At 36.9% G+C, this 19402-nt stretch overlaps 2 protein-coding genes across 1 annotated transcript; one reads left to right on the top strand and one right to left on the bottom strand.

Moving 5' to 3' along the window:
* The window catches only part of LOC143714420 (uncharacterized), a 596609-nt gene that overhangs the window by 41218 nt on the left and 535989 nt on the right, over positions 1-19402 (top strand).
* LOC143714481 (uncharacterized) lies at positions 4237-10925 on the bottom strand. Its single transcript, XM_077205706.1, has 4 exons — positions 9882-10925; positions 9427-9582; positions 9167-9259; positions 4237-7623 (listed from the first exon to the last, which is right to left on the bottom strand). Exons 1-4 carry the CDS (start codon positions 9888-9890, stop codon positions 7318-7320), a joined length of 564 nt encoding a protein of 187 aa, XP_077061821.1. The 5' UTR covers positions 9891-10925; the 3' UTR covers positions 4237-7317.

The following is a 19402-nucleotide window of genomic DNA, read 5'->3' as shown; positions in this document are numbered from 1 at the left end:
TTTTTTTATTTAAAAAAAATATCTTTTTTAATACTTATTTAGCTGCTGTCACATCCCTTGACATGCCATCTCTTTTTCCCTCTTTCTTTTTCTATTTTTAGCCCCCGACAGCTTTTTTGCTTAATCGATGTTTTTCGACGACAACTCGTACCTGCTCGCAAAGCGCTCATGGTGCCCGCGCCCGTTCGCGATATTTCCCCCCCCCTTCTATGTCAAAATCCTATGACGGAATCTTATGAGGGCGCCTACCTACTCTAGCCTGTTAGTCCTCTAAAATGTTATATAACATTGAGGAAATGCAGAAATGATTTAGAAACGCACAACAGCAGCTACATATGTAGAAAAAAAAAAAATGTAACCATCGCTTTTAAATTTAAAAGTATAAAAATAAAACGTATCTGGGGCACGTGTAAAGGTGACATAGACTCAAGAAGGTTTTTGTGCAATTCTATACCTTAAAGAAGAATGATGTAGATACCTGCATGCTGTGGATTAAACTGTGTTAGCCTTTATTCCCAAACGAACACATTTAAAATCAGTAAGCATTTGTAGTGGCCTGAAGGATTACAAATTTATTAAATGTTTAATTTAGGTTTCCACTACAATAGTATATAAACTGATAAAGTTTAGTAGACTGATTTCAGATGATTATTGAGTCTCCAGCAAGAGTCTCCTTTCCTGCCAGTCCTGTTTTCTCCATTGTATTTTAAATGAATCAGATCACTGAGATTCTCACCTCTCAGCCTAGATGTTGAATCGTTAGGTTGATTGGATTAGCTATAGGGGAGACTTCCACCTTTTGTCTTGAATGGCTCTTGGAACCAGAGTTCCTGGCCAGAATCAGCATTTGAATAAGTTATGCTGATTCAATTGGACTGATAGGGCTCTCAGAGTAGGGTGTGTTCCAATGTTGTTTTCGTCAACGATGACGATAACGAAATGATTTCGTTGACGCACTTTTTTTTTATGACGATAACGCGACGATGACTAGCTAAAAATGGCTCTAAGGTGACTAAAACATGACGAGACGTTTTCGAGTTTTCGTTGACAACACAAGACAGAACGAAAATGATTATAAGTCTGACGTTCACAATCACAATGTATGTCATTTCTGCCTATTTTGCGTGAAATCTGTCTGTTTTGAGCTAAAAAAAGTATCAGCAATGCTACCGCTTCCTATCCTTGTTTTGGGTACTCCCACCACCCATGCCGCGCGTGCACCGGATTACACACAACAACAACACACCTGCGGCTGCGGCTAGTCACTCACCACACATCTTCGAAGGACCATGGCGGCGAAGCCAATAAACGGGCTTGGTGGTCGGAAACGACGAGATGATTTATGGACATACTTTCAGTTTCAGTATAATCCAGGGGTTTTTGGATTTGTGGCATTTTTTTTTCTTTTCTATTTTTGAACTTGATACAAATTTTGACACAGCTGCACTTTTATTTTCTCTATTTTTTAAAGACTACTTTTCTTTTCTTTTTTTTTACTAAAATTGACTAAAACTTGACTAAAACCTTTTTGCGTTTTCGTCGACTAAAACTTGACTAAAACTATTAAGTTTATAAGTGACTAAAATGTGACTAAAACTAAAAAGCATTTTCGTCCAAAAGACTAAGACTAAGACTAAAACTAAAAGGGCTGCCAAAAACAACACTGGTGAGTTCCCACTTCATTTGCATGCTTTGTTTCAGAGTGACTCCACCTCTATGTAATCCCTCCCCCTTTGAAAAGTATATATTACAATGTTTGACTCAAGAAGTCAGACAAGAATGGAATGACTGCAGCAACCACAGCAAGAAGTACTTTTTTACCTATTTACTGCATGCAAAATGCAGCAAATAGGTAACACCTAAACCACACCATTAGCATCCATATGAGAAAAAAACAAACACTTTAATGATGATCAAAATTAAATATTAGTTTTTTTTCTGGATATTGAGGCAGAATTTTGCAATCTGCTGGTTAGAAAAAAATCTGTAGGGAATGTAGTTTTAATAAAAGGGGTAATTAGAATATCTGTCCAGCAGAGGCATAGAGATCCATTCATTTTTCTGGATGTGGCGAACTGTTCTTATTACAGCTTTCGTAACATGTCATAAGGATGAGTGTGGTCATATAGACCCCAAAGATCAAATAATTTTAGTAAAACTTGCTTGAGAAATTTGCAGCAATTTGCAGAAATTTGCTTAAATGTTGTTGTCGTTTCACAAGCTTTGCAGAAAGCAGAATCATGAATAGACATTGTGAATCAGTAACAGGTTTAAGCTATTTAACCAGAATATATCATCTATGCTTCATTTTTTATTTTATAAGACATCCATAATGCTATTTAAAATATAAATTTTAGTCGTGTCCCCGGGTTTCACTCAGTCCTGTTACCCCAACACATGCTTTCCCCCGCCTGGAAAACTCGGATCCCCCCTTTTTTACTCTCCTTCATTCTCTATACCTCCCTCTCTCTTCTCCTCCTTTCTCTTTTTTTCTCTTTCCACCTCCTTCGCTGTGAAGTACTTCATTGTAACACACATGGTTTAAAGCTTTACACACATGCCAGCATGATGAAACTCAGTGTATTTACTAGTTGGCATATCAAGAGGAAAAATTACACAAAAATTCTGAAATCTTTGCAAGAAATCGCTGAACATTTATTTAACCATAGCAAAAGTACATTTCTTATACTCAAGTTAATTTTTCATCTCTGTTTTTTTTTTTGTGTGTGTTTGTGTGTTTATTTAAAATTAGAGAAATCTGCTGTTTTAATCTTATATCTGTTATTAACAGTTGATATAGTTATTTATTGTTTCACTAACTAGCAGAAGACACTCGCCGGGTTTAAACCCCAGTTGCTCAGGCATGTTGTCACACTGCATTACGATGGCCCTCATTTACCAAAAGTGCGTACACCAAATTTCCAGCGTACACCCAAAACTATGTCGTAATTCCATGATTTGTTGCGTCTGTGTTATGTAAAAAAAATAGCTTTACATAGGAGATTTTTACAAAAACATAGTGGTGGATATATACCCCCACCGTCATCTACACAATTAAAGAGATTAATTCATCAATATTTCCTCAAATAGTACATTTTTATATCATAATTTGATACACGACCGTGGCGTGACAGAACTGACGTGCTGTGACAGGACTGACTTTATGGATTTAGTTGATGCAGAAAAAGTCATGTTTTGTGTTCTTTTTTTAAGTTTTGATAAGCATTCCTATTTTAAATTATTATTCTCATGAATACTTTTCCTTCTTTCCTTTTTCTGCCTCCATCTCCCCCTTTCTTTCTGAAGATGTTTCTCCTTACTCTCGGGGTCTGCATTTAGTCGTGCCCGACATTGCCTTTGTCATCAGCTGCACTAACTGGAGCCATCTAACTGCAATCTGTATAATTTTGAATAATTACAGTCATCATTACTCAAAGCTTATATAAATGACAATTATATCTATTTATGTATTGAAATATCATTCATATACAAAGTGCAACCCTTAAAGGCAGTGCTACTAGGAAAAAGGACAAAATAAAAATAAAAATGCAGATGAACATAAAAAGCTTCAAATTTACAGTGTAATGTCTATTTATTCAAATAATGTTTTACTATCTGGCATGCATTAAATACATATTATGCATTAAAGGTAATAAAAAAAGAACAATGTCATTCATTTGTAAGGCTGTGTGACAGGACCTGATGTGACGGGGCCTGACGGCTGCCATTTTAAACTGCCATTACGCAGCCTGTTAGCATGCTAGCATAAAAACTGTTAACATGCAAGCAAGGAATTTCAGTAACATTTTTAGACATGTTTTGGATTTTTTTTTAAATCATTATTTTCTGGGATGTTTTCCCGTGACACACTGAAAAAATAAAAACCTTGGATCAACTTAAAAAAATTGAAGTAATCAATCACACGAAATATTTGACATTGACTCAAAGTAAATCATTTAATTTAGTTTAACCTGAAAAGTTTAAATCCATGCAACCACTTTTTAAAGGTTGATCAAATTAATTATTTTTAGGTTGGAACAAACTAATTATTTTAAGTTAAATCAAACCTATATTTAACTAATATTAAACTAATATTTAAAGCTCCAAGTAAATTAATAATTTTAGGTTGTCTCAAATCAAAAAATAACATTTGTCATTATTTGAAATGTATAATAAAAAAAATAAAAAAAAATGCTTTTAATACATTTTGATCAATGACTACTCAGAACACTTTCCTTTAGAACACATTTATATTTATAGTTCAATAAACTGACAACATTGGTCATCTGTTTCAAATATATGAACACTGTAAAAAAAAATCCTAATTTTACAGAAAATAACTGTGATTTTTTGACGATCATTTTCTTTCATTTTAAATTATACTCAAAACACTGTAAAATTACAAATAATATCTGTAAAATAAAAATTCAGCTGTTATTTTAGGTATTGTGACATTAATGACAAATTACAGTAATTCACATTTTTTATACAGAAAATTGATTGTATTTTTCATACAGTATTTTTTCTGTTTTCTTAAATTACATAAAAATGTATGTAAAATTACAAATATAATCTGTAATTTAACAGAAACAAAACAGTTAAATGATAAAATGGTCAAATGACTGTCAGCTCCCCAAAAACCTGTAAAACATACTAAATTAAATAAACTGAAAAACACTGTTATTTTACAGGTATTTCCTGAATAATCACGATCATATACCTTCATTGTAAAAAAAAATCGTAAAAAAATGGTCAAATGACTGGCAGCTGCGGCTGCCAAACAAAAACCATAAAATTAAAGTAAAATATGCTAATTTAAATAAACCGAAAAAACACTGTTATTTTACAGGTATTTCCTGCATTATTATGATCAAATACCTTAATTGTAAAAAAATCGTAAAAAAAAGGGTCAAATGACTGGCAGCTGCGGCTGCCAAACAAAAACCATAAAATTAAAGTAAAATATGCTAATTTAAATAAAGTGTAAAAAACTTTAAAATAAATTTGATGTCACCATGATTGGGATCAGTGTCTGCTTTAGTTGGGCTCATGACCCTTGAGATTTAACTTATGCTTTTCTTTGGCTGCTTTAACTGTATATTTGATACACGTTTGTTATAAATGCTGAAGAAAATATCATATGATCTCGATCATTAATTGATGATGTTATAGTCATCATATGATGATCTGATTCACTGCTATGACAGTCAAATCTCTGTATATGATAACTGAGATTACAGAGTATGTAGGTGGAATTTAGCTTTATACAAAGTCTTTAATTAATGTCATAATTTTTCACATGACCCTTGAATATTGTGATATCAGTATTATAACAACCTGCATTTAAAAAAAATATATATATACTACACAAAAGTTTTGTCGTTTTTTTTTAGTTGTATAGAGACATCAAGAATCAACATATGAATCTCAACAATGGTGACAACCAAAAAATTTTTTTTTCATTGTCACCATTGTTGTGATTCATACACTGATTCTTGATGTCTGAGTGAGTCTATATGTTCCTGTCAAATATTTTCTGTATAATGACTTCATAAAATCTGAGTATCACAGCACTGGAGAATGTTTTATAAAAGCTTTGTCATGCAAAATGAACAACTAATATTTAATGACAAAATCAGATATTATACTTCAGATGGTATCAATGGAGCTGGAGTCTGCATGATGACTATTCTCACTACAAAGTGACCAGCATTATCTGATCTGAGTTTCTCTTAGACTCTTACCATAACAAATATGCATCAGAGACACACAGTTAATGCAGCCAGAGAAACATTAAAGTTCAACACTAAAAGTTCAAGAGCCCAACTAAAGCAAATACTGATCCCCATCATGGTGACATCAAACTTTATTCTTTTCAATAAAGCTTCAACTTCTAAACCTCTGTTAATTCTCAATAATAATGTTAGTATGAAAGAAATAAAGTCTGGATTGTAATAAGTGAAGATGCTGCGATCCTGAAAGATCTGGTAGTGTTTAATGTTCTGTTGGGGTTTAAAGTGTTTCTGTATGGTGCGTTTCGTGTGTCACCATTGTGTTAAAGCGTAGAGCCTGAGCTCCAGTCCAGGATGGGCAAATAAACACTGTTGAAATGCTGCATGTTTCTTTATTTAACTGACAGTAACTGTGTAGTTGCTGATGTAGTGACGTATATAGTCAAAGCAAATCATGCATGTAATTAACTGCATGTTTTTCAGTAAATAAATCAGAAAATAAATGTGAAATAACTGTTTTAACTGTGTTTCTGTTAAAAAAGATTAAAGTAGATTTCTGTAAAAGTATTTTGCACTTATTTAAATTAAGATATTTTACATTCATTTTATGGTTTTTGTATGGCAGCCGTTGCTGACAGTCATTTGACTGTTTTTTTATGGGATTTTTTTACAATGAAGGTGTTTGATCGTAATAATTCAGGAAATAGTTGTAAAATAACAGTGTTTTTCTTTAAAAAAAAATTAAGGAAAATTTCTGTAAAAGTTTTTTGCATTTCATTTAAATTACGATATTTTACTTTATTTTTACGGTTTTTGTTTGGCAGCCGCAGCTGGCAGTCATTGACCGTTTTTTTACGATTTTTTTTTTTACAGTGAAGGGTAACAGTCTGCTTCACACAAAAATACTTTGAGCCCACAAAGTGGGCTTGAATTATTACATAATTCAAATCATCACTTGATAACATCACATTAGTAGTAGGAAGGTTTGTCCTGACATAACACATTTCACCATAAAACATCCTAAAATACAATTAAATGTTATGACAGTATTGTATACCCGTTTCAAATGTATATGATGATGAACAGTCTCTTTCAGCTGAACACCAGAGACAAATCCTGGAACTGCTCCTAAGACAGTGAACAATGGAACTCCTAAGACACTGAGAGTTTCTGATACAGAGCTGTATGATCTACATTTAACTACAATTAATTTATATGTAATAGCTCAAACAAAACTCTGAGCCCACAGCCCAAGGTCTGAACTCTTTCGTACAAATCTGTGCATACGCTGAAAACACTGCAATCAGTCTCTCCAGTTGTCCAAAACACTTGGCCTACTTCGGCCTTTGAGGCTGGTAGCCATCGAACTTCGGCAGCCAAATTTGTAAATGCTGCAGTGATAATGCAGCCTTGTAAGTGCAACATCTTACAAAAGGATCCAAATCCTTGAAAGTCATTTCTAAAAATTTCAGAACACAGCCTACTTTGGCCTTTGAGGCTGGTAGCCATCGAACTTAAGCAGCCACATTTAAAAAATTTAACCACAAATGGAAAATAAAATCAAGTCTGTGCAATTCAGCTCTGCCTACTCTGTGCTGCACAGCTGGGTGGTCAGTCTAGAGACTTTTGGGGTCATCTTTTTTCCATCAAGCTCCATTAGTACCTTTTGCACAAATTCAAAGGTGAACTGCAGCCTTTTCGGATACTTTAGGTTCAGTGTGTATATAAGCCCAAAGACCATGGCAAAAGCTGTTGCAACCGAGGGCAACTTGTTCAGGACCTCTGTTCCTTCGATGACAATTTTAATGTCTTTGCGTGGATGGAGAGGATCCTCTTTCTCAGTGATAAAGATCGCCATGGTTGTCTGCCCCAGTTCTTCAACCTCATTTTCCTGCATTAAGAAAAAAAGAGAAAATAAGTACGTTATAGTTTCAGAAATCTCGCGATTTCATGTAAGATAATAATGTGCCAAGCTCTTATAGTTTCAGAAATCTCCCAATTTCATGTAAGATAATAATGTGCCAAGCTCTTATACACTCCAAACTTTCAAAACTTAAATAGGCGCAAATCAAACAAATCAAATGTTTATTACAAGAGGTGTGACTAGATTAACAGTGACAAGATTTCTCGTCTGGTAAGAAGCTGTCTCATGAGATTAACGAAATTCACATTTTTTCACATGGTGTCACGTGACATTAAATTCTCACACAGTTAATAAAACAAATGTATAACTGATAACGTGCACTCGCAGAGTGAATCAACTCCGCCCAGCTGATGCAACACCAGCGTACGCTGTGATCTAAAAACTGGAAAGCTACCTAGCTCTGTTTGAGACTGTGAGCCGCAGTTTATCAGAGGTGCTGAAGTTAAAATGCGTTTGGATTTGTGGTGAGATTTCTGCCTGATCGGAAGTGTTTTCTCTAGGGCTGCACGATATTGGAAAAAACTGGCATTACAATTTTTTTCTATTCAGCGATATATATTGCGATATGAAAAAATACAGGAACAGGAATTCAACTGCTCCATTTGAAAAGAACGTAGCATCCTAAAATTATTAGGTTGATTTTGTAAATAAAAAACAACTAAAGCTGGAGAATTATTTTTAGTCTGAAATCGCATATGTGTGTATCGCTGATTTCATCGCCACACCCCTCATCCTCTTAACCCCATGCTTACCCCGCACTAGATTTAATGTTAGTTGTTTATAAAGTGGAAGTAGACAACTTAACTAACTAGCTAATCTGTCTGCTCATCAATTCCTTGAACGGATTATAGTAAATTTTATCACGGCTTATTGTAGAAACGCTATCGCAAGAAAAACGATTGGACATAAGACATTGGATCATTAATGTTAGTTTGACTGCCGATGTTAGCTAGCAGAGCGTACTGCAATCATGCCCGATGGCAGACAAAATTGCAAAATAAAATGCAATCCAACAGCACATTGTACAATGTAAACAAAGACACGTTTTCTTGCAGCGGCCTTTATAAAATGAGCAGTGATGAAAGTCTTGTCATGTTATGAACGGAAGTGGAAGTGATTGAAGACTGTGCTGTTCTTCTCCGTTTTTGGTTAATTTCTGTAGCAGAAAGAGCGCCACATATAGGTCTGGAATATGAATTAGCATGTGCATATAGGTGCTAAGTCATTTGCAAATGGATTCGTTTGGACGTACTTTTTTTGATAATGTTCCAGGGAAGACGGGAAAAAAATATCGTTTTGGTACGTCTGGACATGGTCTAAGTGTTTACTGTTCAAAATTCAGTCATAATTCAGCATCAAAGATTTCTTATAAATGGTGTTAAAATCTCGTCTTGTGAGCTTAGTTTCTCGTCACACCCCTATTTATTAAATATGGCTAGGAAAACCTAGACTATGACCATGTTAGTCGGTAGGTGTTAACTGTGTGAGCAAGTGAGAGAGATGCCCTTACCTGGTATTTTTTGATAAGGTGCTCAACAGGTTCGCCGAGGTAGATCATCAGAGATTTGAGGATGCATTCTCTTCTGATGGTGATGTCCACAGTCTGAGTAAGAAAAATTACAATGAATTCAAATTAAACATTTACAAAAAAAAGAAAAAAAGTTTATATATATATATATATATCAGTAGGATCCATGGCTGAACATGCATGCATATATGCATGCATGTTCAGCCATGGATCCTACTGATACACAACTTATTCATAGATACCTCATCTAAAATCTGCAAGGTCCTGCTAATCTTCTCTTTCCCAACGCCTCCCTTGCTCCTGATGACCTCCAACAGTTTGGTGGAGTGCTTGTCCAACTGCGCCAAGAACTTTGTCTCCACTGGAACTGTTGTGATACACATGAACTCGGCATTGATCTAAAAAGTAGAGCATACAGAAATAAGTTTAAAGGTTTGAAGAAGATGGTGAACACAAAATGGAATCACCAACACAACCTTACTAAATTATTGCCAACAACAAAAACAAATACTCATAAGTGAATCAACAGTTAGGTCTAAAAATGTTCAACTTTAAGCTATAGGACATTTGCTCGCATTGATTTAACTGGTCTTAGACAAAGTGCCATGCCTGTGAAACTCCACTACAGGCTAACTATTAAGTGAGTAAATGAATGGGTGACAAATGCGTCTGAGGTGCTTTACTTCTAAAAACCTACCTCTTCCATCTGAAAAAGTGCAGGTCATCTCCCGAAGACGTCTTCAATGCTCGGCTTCTTATGCACAATTTCTTGTCTCCGGTATCCAAACGTCTTTGCCATCTTTTCTTTTATTGCTTGTCTGTTGTTTCTTTGCTGTAGTTCTGCCAGAAGGGAAATCCTCTCTTGTTCAAGGCTTTCTGGAGTCTCACCACTTGGCAAGGGTGGAAAATGGTTGACCTCAGCTCGTCTAGGTCTCTTCAAATTATTTGCTGGGTAGGCCTCCCCTGAAGATTTGGATTTCAAAGAATTCACAGTGAGCTCTGCAGATGTTCCATGTGCCCTAAGTAGTGTCCGGTAGTTGGCCATTTTTACCTTGAGCCTTTGTTTCCATCCATAGCTCTCATTGAAAGACCCTGGTTCTCTCAAGCAAGGGTGCTTCCTTGTCAGTGCCTCAGCAACATCGCTGAAGTCAGCATCTGTAGGGTATGCTTTGTATGTGTAGACTTCTTCAGCCACTTTCTCCAGTATTTCAGACAGCATTTTTGAGCAGAGTGTCAACCTAGATTTGCTTCTTGTGTACTCCTCATTTCCCCTCTGTAGTTGACATTCTGTGTCATAGGAGAAGAGTGGGATTGGGAACACTTTTGGCCACTGCTGTGTTCTTAATGATTCTGGGGAACTGCTGCTAAGAATTATGGTGTCATCTGTATGTGCAGATCCTGAGGTGGAATCTTCACTGTCCTGTCCACCTGAAGGCATGCTACTTATTGTGGGATCAACTGGGTACAATACAATAGTTGTGCTATCAGGGTCTAATTGGACAACTTTGATAACTGAGAGATCCTTAATTACAGTTGTAGACGTCAGATTCACAAATATGTTCCCAAAATCAGTGTCCTTGTACTGCAGCCTTATGTGTCCTCCTAATCCACATGCCTTCTTGACCTCTTCGATGAGTTCTTCCAGTGAGTTAGGAATCCCATTGCGTAGCTCCATTCTTACACTGTTGTCTTCACTCAAGATGATCAGCAATCGAACAGTTGCAATATCTGCCATGGTGCCCTGAGTAAGAGAGACAGAGGGGAGGCAGAGACATGGTAAGAGGGAATGAGTGACGCAGCTTTACACTTTATAGCCAATGACTAGGGATGCTAATTTAGATTTATTTTTCTGATAGCTGACAAGAATAACCTGCATGTAATTGTACTTGTGTTGTGTTCCACTGTAAGAACCCCTGTGCAATACTTAAAAAAAAACATTGCTCTGATGTCCTGAGGGGACAAAAATGTCCACGCCCGCCCAAAAAAAAAAAACCTGTGAACTAAATAATTTTTTTTTACAAATACAATTTTTAAGACAGGGCTCTAGATTGAAAGCCTGCTATAATAGAATTTATGATATTATGTTACAATGACTGTGAGATTCATCACAAAATTTGGTTTAAATGTGTTACTACTGGGACATCGAAATATTAAAGAAAAAAAAGAATCGCTGGTGAGGCACAAGGGTTAGGACTAGGGGTGTGACGGTTACTATATTACCGTGAGACCGACGGTTATAGTTGAACACCGTCATTAGAACATTATAACCGCCAAAACAGTGTTATTAAAATATTTTTACAAACATTTTTTTTTATCATAGAAAATGTTTAAATACTAATATCAGCTTATGAGGGAAACGGAGGCGGAGTTAGTGGTGCTTCGGAGGCTGCTACTGCTGAAGAAGATTCGGGAGAGGTCTCTGCCCCTTTACCGATCAGAGCGCACGCTGACGCGGAGTAAAGCATTGCCTTGGTTATACTCGACGCGTCCGCACGAGCGTGAAGATGCGCGCGGCAAAAATGATGCGTTGGGTGCGCAAGACCCCCATTTCGCTTGTGTTCGGCTGTGTGCACGGCTTTTTTTGTAACAGCGCGCGCGGCGCCGCATCCGAGGCATCCGAGGCATCCGAGGTTGAATGACTTCAAGCCGAATCTGCCCGAGCATGTACGTCTCACCGCACCGGTACCCAGTTTGCGCGTCTAAATTGCAGTTCATTGCAAAGCTTTTTTGTTGTTAAGGTTTTGTTTACTGTGTGTGATTTATTTCAAAACAAAGCACGTTCATTGCAACGTTTTTTTTTTTTGTTAAGGATTTGTTTACTGTGTGTGATTCATTTAATGGAAAGCACATTCACAAATAGTTGTCTTGCTGTTAATTTTAAATAAACGTAGAGCAAGTAGCTAATCAGTGTGTGCTCCTTTATTCAAACTAAGTTGTCCAATAACAGACGAACGTCGCAACGCATATAACAGACGAACGTCCCCCCCCCCGGTTATGTTACGAACCGTCACATTTGACTCACGTCATAACCGTCATCACCGATTCTGAAACCGGCACACCCCTAGTTAGGACTGTTACATGCAAAAGTCATACAACCACTCTAAATTCTGACCTTAAACATGCATGTATCTTTTGAGAGTAATCAGCCGCATCCCCTCAACTATGTAGTCAGCCAATGGATATGGATCTGTCAGTTCGTTTGGGCCAAGAAGTTCCACCTCCTTCGTAGGAGACATTTTCAGTTCATAGGCTCTGTAATGTTCCCTGTACCACGCACTCATCTTTCTGACAATAAAAAGCAGCTTATCCTTGACAACAATCATCTGGATTATTTCAGTAAATTCCGGCAGCCCTGCCAATGAGCCATGTGCAAGGATCATTCCATTCCTATAGTTAAGGCCACTATACGTTGCATTTTTAGCCAAGCACACACAATCCAAGTCTGGGTGGCTCTGTTTAATAGCAAATGCAATGTCGTCTTTCAAAACGTCTATGGGAAGAGTTGAAACATTTGCTACCTCCAGGGGGGATTTAGGAAAGTTGCACATGTAAAGGTGATGTGCCATGAGATACTGATGTCTTTCTGCTAAGGACAGGAGCACATTTTTGTAGCATGTTGTATGGCGCACAACTCTTTTGAAGAAGCTGTGCTTCGCTTCGAAACGAATGGTCCATAGTGCAACTAACGGTCCAAACTCACAGATTAACTGAGGATAATGCTCCAGGAAATGGTGTTTAGGCAGAAGATTTGTCTCCGGGAAAAGCTCTTTAAATCCAACTCTGTGCTCAGAGATCTTAAAGTTCAAATATCCAATTGATTCTTTAGTTTGAACTGGAGAAACAACAGGCTCCACAATGTCCTTTAAGTCAGCAAGGAGATGCCAGGCTGGTTAATCAGTGGGAACTTTCTGTCCAAGTAGAAGTGGAAGAAATCTTATTAAACTCCAGTTTTCATGTGCGTTTCCACCAATTGTTCTCCTGGATGAATAGGTCAGTGGAACAGGATGGGAGTGATTTGTTTTATCAGTCCATTTAAAGGGAAAATCTTCTATTGCCTTGTTCAAAGTGGCCAAAGTAAAATACTTTTTGGAAATGAACACAGTCAGACAGAGAGATATTTCAACAGGAACTATTCCCTCAAATAAATCATGTGCAATGTCTGGAGGAAAACCAGTAGTAACATTGAAATGGGAAAGTTTTTCTGACAAAACACATTTCCTCGTAACACCATAACAGTTGGCCAAAGAATTTTCCTCAAGGGTTTTAAGATGACTTGTGTGAATCTCTTCAGTTCTCTGCGAGAAACCTCCAGCTCCAACGTCCTTGGTCTGAAAATCTAACCTATCTGCCGTACAAAATCTGCAAACATATCTGCCAGAAAAACTTTCTACAAAACCAGCAATACTGTGTGCTCCAAGGTTATCGGCAACAACACACTGCACTGTGCCCTCCAAAGTTTTCCCCAACTTACTCACAAAAACCCCATTTTGTTCTAATGTTATGAGATCACTAGTCAAAGGCTCTAAAACTTTGTCATAACCATAAACCTTGACATCATTGCTATTGATCAATGCAGCCAAATGGATAGAGGACAACAATGACTGAAAACCAGGTGGCAGATTGCCTAAAATCCAATACAAGGCACATATTTTGTGTTTTTTACGTGATGTACCAAGGGGATTGCATATTTCAAAATCGTCAACGTACAAAATCAAAGAAATTGCACACTCTTTTGAGAGAATAGCATTTCTTTTAAAGAGATTTCCATCCCAAAATGATCTGTATACCTGCTTATCACTATCCCCTGGTTGATATTTTTCTTTCAAATTTGTAGCCTTATTTAGTATAGGTTCACAATTTAGAAGTTGCTGCAAAGATTTTAGCAAAGGCACATACTGAAAAGACTTTCCATTCTTTCGGTCTAACACATATTCAACTGGTTTCACAACACTGAAGTTTTTTCTATAGTATGTCTTCCGTTTCCAAGTGGTTGACAGTGGACCATGGTTTCCTATTGCAGCTTGAATGGGATTGGAAGTGCAAAGTACAGTGGCCAACTCTTTCACAAGCGATTCATCAATCTGGCAATTGTGATCCTTTAAGAAGTGGATTATTGTCTCTTGGGTGGCCGGCACGGATACAGTACCAATTAAATATTGCAACTCTTCAAGTAGTTCATTCACAGCTGCACTTGGGACCATAAAACCATTTTCTAACTTAAGTAAGACTGAGGCTAATTTAAGTTCAATAACATTTGTCAAATGTGTTGATTCTTCATCAGGAAGTTCTTCAGATAGTAAATCATCATCTGACAGCTCAGTATTGCCTCTTTCAAATGATTCTACAACAGCAGGACTATCAACAGGTCCATTAACAATTCCAGGCTTTAAATCATTAATTGTATGGGGGGTATGTTTTCTCCATTTGTGAGTATTGAAAGCTCCATATAGATTGCTTTTGTATGAGCAACCAGCAAACATACAACTGACAGATTCATGATTTTTCAAATGTTTCCCAATGTGTCGAAAATAGTCTGTCTCAGTAGAAAGTAGATTGTTGTCGCAAATGTGGCACTTGAAGAATTTTGAAAAGCTATCTTTCTGTGAGGATTGTTGAGCAGGATGGTATTTGCTTAGATGGGTCAGTAGAGCTTTCCATGTCCTGCATGTGCATGGGCAATTCTCATACGTACAGGGGTAAGCACGGCCCCGTCCATAATGCCGATGATCAAGTTTATAGTGTTTCAGAAGTTCAGATCTTCTTGAATATGAATTGTCACAGTCTTTACATTTCCACATGTATGGCTAACTGAAGAAACATGAGATAGAAAAGATACCTTTAGGCAACTGAGCAGACCACATCTAGTTTTACTTAGTAGATCTGGTAGAATGACTTCCCAGATGAGAGAAATTTCTACACTTTAGGAAGCCTAATTATCACAAATGCCCTCATAACATTGTAAATAGAACTTACCACAAGCAATGATCACTGGCAGGAGCTTCCAAATAATTTGCACAGCTGATTGGAGGCTGCTTCCCTGAAGTTGAAAGAGAAAACATGATTCGTTTTAGCTGTTAGCCATCAAAGTGTGTTATCTACTAACATCATGCACAAATTAAGAATACCCAACATTTAACATTAATAGATATATACTTTATTTTATGATTTTAGGAAAGCTGGCTAACATTTTAGTACATTTCTACGACATGCAAATACTGTTAACAGTGTAGCAAACTAACATTACCAGCTAGAAATAGCTGGGCCTTGTAATATTATGGCTGATAAATACTGAACACAAGATAATTAGGAGTGTAAATAAAATATCACATATGACCTTATGCTATTGACAGCAGAAGTTAGTTAACTATCAGTCAAATTTGCAGCTTGAACCCGAGCGCGCACTCTCACGTCTTCAAACAACACGTGCTGTATTGCTCTCTCTCCCTCGCGCATATTAATCAAAATCAATTATCACGATAGTAAAAGGTCGGAAGACCGCAGTTTCACGTGGAGCATTTGGAGATTTTTAGAGAGAGACTCTAGGAACAACATCTTAAGACTAAATTATAAAGGCCTGTCTCATATAGACGCCGGTCTCAAATACAAGCCGGTGCAGTTCGACGATTTGGGAAAATAAAAGCCCGGGCTATTATTTGAAGTTTTACGGTACATTCATCTCGGCAAATGAACATTTTCTAGGCTCTTCGCGCCACTTCTAACTATTAAAAACACCCAGCAGAACAAATGCATTTGAATTCACGAACATAACATTAGCTGTAACGTTAACTAACTTGCACGAGGTAACTTTATCTAACGTCAATGCATTTATTATCCAGTTAGCTAACGTTAGCGTCATATAATTTACATGCTATCAAGCCTGAGTGCTTAAATTACGGCCAGAGTCAAGGCCAGCCAGGTATACATTACTTGGAAGAAAAAAAACGTTATGGTATACAAAGTGTATTGTTTTTAGCTTACCAGTATCAATGTTGCTCGTAGTTCTTCTGTGTCTTCTTCTGGTCTGTAGAAGTGTACCGTCACGGCCGCCGCTCGACAGATTGTGTGCGTGTTCTTCACAGACAGTTCAACTGTGATGGACGTTTTTTTTTAATGCTTTATTTAAACAGGTCAGGTCAGAGAGCGGGATCTCCAACTCAACAATGCGCATGTGCAAATCATAATTAATCTAATAAAAATGCTTTGATCTAATGAATAAATTCAGTTTAATGTCCCGCTGCCAATTTATATTTTATCCATTTAAAAAAAATGAATTCAACCATACATATAAACTAAAATGTTTACTTTAAATGAAAAAAATAATAATTTTAAGTTATTTCAACGAGAAAATACACATTAAACGAACAACAGCAATGTTAGACTTTTTTCAGTGCAGGGCCTGACCCTTTAGCTCGTCCTCCTCAAAAAAAACATACAAAAACAAGTTTAAAATCATACAATTCAATTAGAGAACTTATCCTTGATCAATTACAGCTTCACCTCTGTCAAATGATGTCACTTCCTCTGAGTCATACCCTTAAAGGCGTATTGCACACATTTTATGTAGAGTTTTATGTAAACGTGACAGGACTGACCGAAAACATGGGGACAGTTGTAAAATTGTATTTATTTGTAGAATTTATGTATAATTTCATGTTTTTAATCAATTGATGTGAATGATAAGAACTTGTTATTGATGGAGTTATTTTCTAAATAACAGTTTTTAGCATAACAAAACTATGAAAGCTGTAGCTCCAATTTGACGGAGGACAATGACAAGGACTAATTTTCAAAAGTGTTTTTAATAAAGAAAAAAATATTTGAGAACCTAATAAATGGCATATCCATTTACAGACCAACTCACAGAAATCAACCATCAGTCAGTTTTAGATTTTTTTTGGATGAAATACTTTGTATTCACTGTAACAGTTCAAGGACAGATAATGTAGCCTACGTTTCTGGTAATGTTCCTTATAGGCCTATGCTAAAAAGTCGTGCCATATTTAATGACTTACAAAATCAATTATAGATATCTTTAATTACAATTTCTACTAGTCAAAACTCATTTGAAGATATCCGGAAATATTTTCCAAAGGAAGTCAATTGAAGAATATGACTAGTCAAAAATAGCATTGTAGATATCTTCAATGCATAGCCTATTATGACTTGTCAATCACATTGTATATTAATTCCAATTACGACGAGTCAAAATTGGAATTAAAATATCTGGAATTTGAATTTTGACTAGTCAAAACTAAATTACGACTAGTACAGCCAGGGGTATTTAATGCTAAACCGGCTTGCCATAGGCGCGTCTCTGATCATCTACAGTTGGCGGCCGATGACGTCACCGCTCGCTCGCGCCGATTCCCTCTTCTTCCCTCACTGAGTTTCAGCGTCGCAGTTTTTCACTGCAGTCAAGCCAGCCTCCACCTCGAAATGAGCAGTCAAACTAGCCGCCAATATATTTCTCTATGCGCTTATACACTAGGTATTACGGTAAGACCGTCAACCATTCTGAAACCATTCAGTCAACCATTCTTCCAGCGAAGGCTATTTCAGTTAGTCCGTCCGTCCGTCCGTCTATCTATCTATCTATCTATCTATCTATCTATCTATCTATCTATATATCTGATGTTGTTTTACAAAATAAGAGCCCCCAAAACTCATATATCACCTGTTGTCTGCATACATTCAGAAAATCATAAAAATAAAAGTCCTAATTTCCACAGACCAATTCCACCTCAGATGGAGAGGACACCTTATCAAGGTGTCACCTGCAAAGTTTCAGGACATTCTGATGTTGTTTTACAAAATAAGAGCCCCCAAAACTCATATATCACCTGTTGTCTGCATAAATTCAGAAAATCATAAAAATAAAAGTCCTAATTTCCACAGACCAATTCCACCTCAGATGGAGAGGACACCTTCTCAACGTGTCCCCTGCAAAGTTTCAGGACATTCTGATGTTGTTTTACAAAATAAGAGCCCCCAAAACTCATATAGGCCTACCTATTGTCTCCATACATTCAGAAAATCATAAAAATAAAAGTCCTAATTTCCACAGACCAATTCCACCTCAGATGGAGAGGACACCTTCTCACCGTGCCCCCTGCAAAGTTTCAGGACATTCTGATGTTGTTTTACAAAATAAGAGCCCCCAAAACTCATATATCACCTGTTGTCTGCATACATTCAGAAAATCATAAAAATAAAAGTCCTAATTTCCACAGACCAATTCCACCTCAGATGGAGAGGACACCTTCTCAACGTGTCCCCTGCAAAGGTTCAGGACATTCTGATGTTGTTTTACAAAATAAGAGCCCCCAAAACTCATATATTAGGCCTACCTGTTGTCTCCATACATTCAGAAAATCATAAAAATAAAATTCCTAATTTCCACAGAGCAATTCCACCTCTGATGGAGAGGACACCTTCTCAACGTGTCCCCTGCAAAGTTTCAGGACATTCTGATGTTGTTTTACAAAATAAGAGCCCCCAAAACTCATATATTAGGCCTACCTGTTGTCTCCATACATTCAGAAAATCATAAAAATAAAAGTCCTAATTTCCACAGACCAATTCCACCTCAGATGGAGAGGACACCTTCTCAACGTGTCCCCTGCAAAGTTTCAGGACATTCTGATGTTGTTTTACAAAATAAGAGCCCCCAAAACTCATATATTAGGCCTACCTATTGTCTCCATACATTCAGAAAATCATAAAAATAAAAGTCCTAATTTCCACAGACCAATTCCACCTCAGATGGAGAGGACACCTTCTCACCGTGCCCCCTGCAAAGTTTCAGGACATTCTGATGTTGTTTTACAAAATAAGAGCCCCCAAAACTCATAAATCACCTGTTGTCTGCATACATTCAGAAAATCATAATAATAAAAGTCCTAATTTCCACAGACCAATTCCGCCTCAGATAGAGAGGACACCTTCTCAAGGTGTCCCCTGCAAAGTTTCAGGACATTCTGATGTTGTTTTACAAAATAAGAGCCCCCAAAACTCATATATTAGGCCTACCTGTTGTCTCCATACATTCAGAAAATCATAAAAATAAAAGTCCTAATTTCCACAGACCAATTCCACCTCAGATGGAGAGGACACCTTCTCAAGGTGTCCCCTGCAAAGTTTCAGGACATTCTGATGTTGTTTTACAAACTAAGAGCCCCCAAAACTCATATATCACCTGTTGTCTGCATACATTCAGTA

Source organism: Siphateles boraxobius, unplaced genomic scaffold, assembly GCF_051911475.1.
Source record: "Siphateles boraxobius isolate OS27281-9 unplaced genomic scaffold, OSU_SipBor_1 54, whole genome shotgun sequence".
Lineage (NCBI taxonomy): Eukaryota > Metazoa > Chordata > Actinopteri > Cypriniformes > Leuciscidae > Siphateles > Siphateles boraxobius.
Note: the sequence above shows the minus strand (reverse complement) of the source record. Positions and strands in the feature narration are given on the sequence as shown.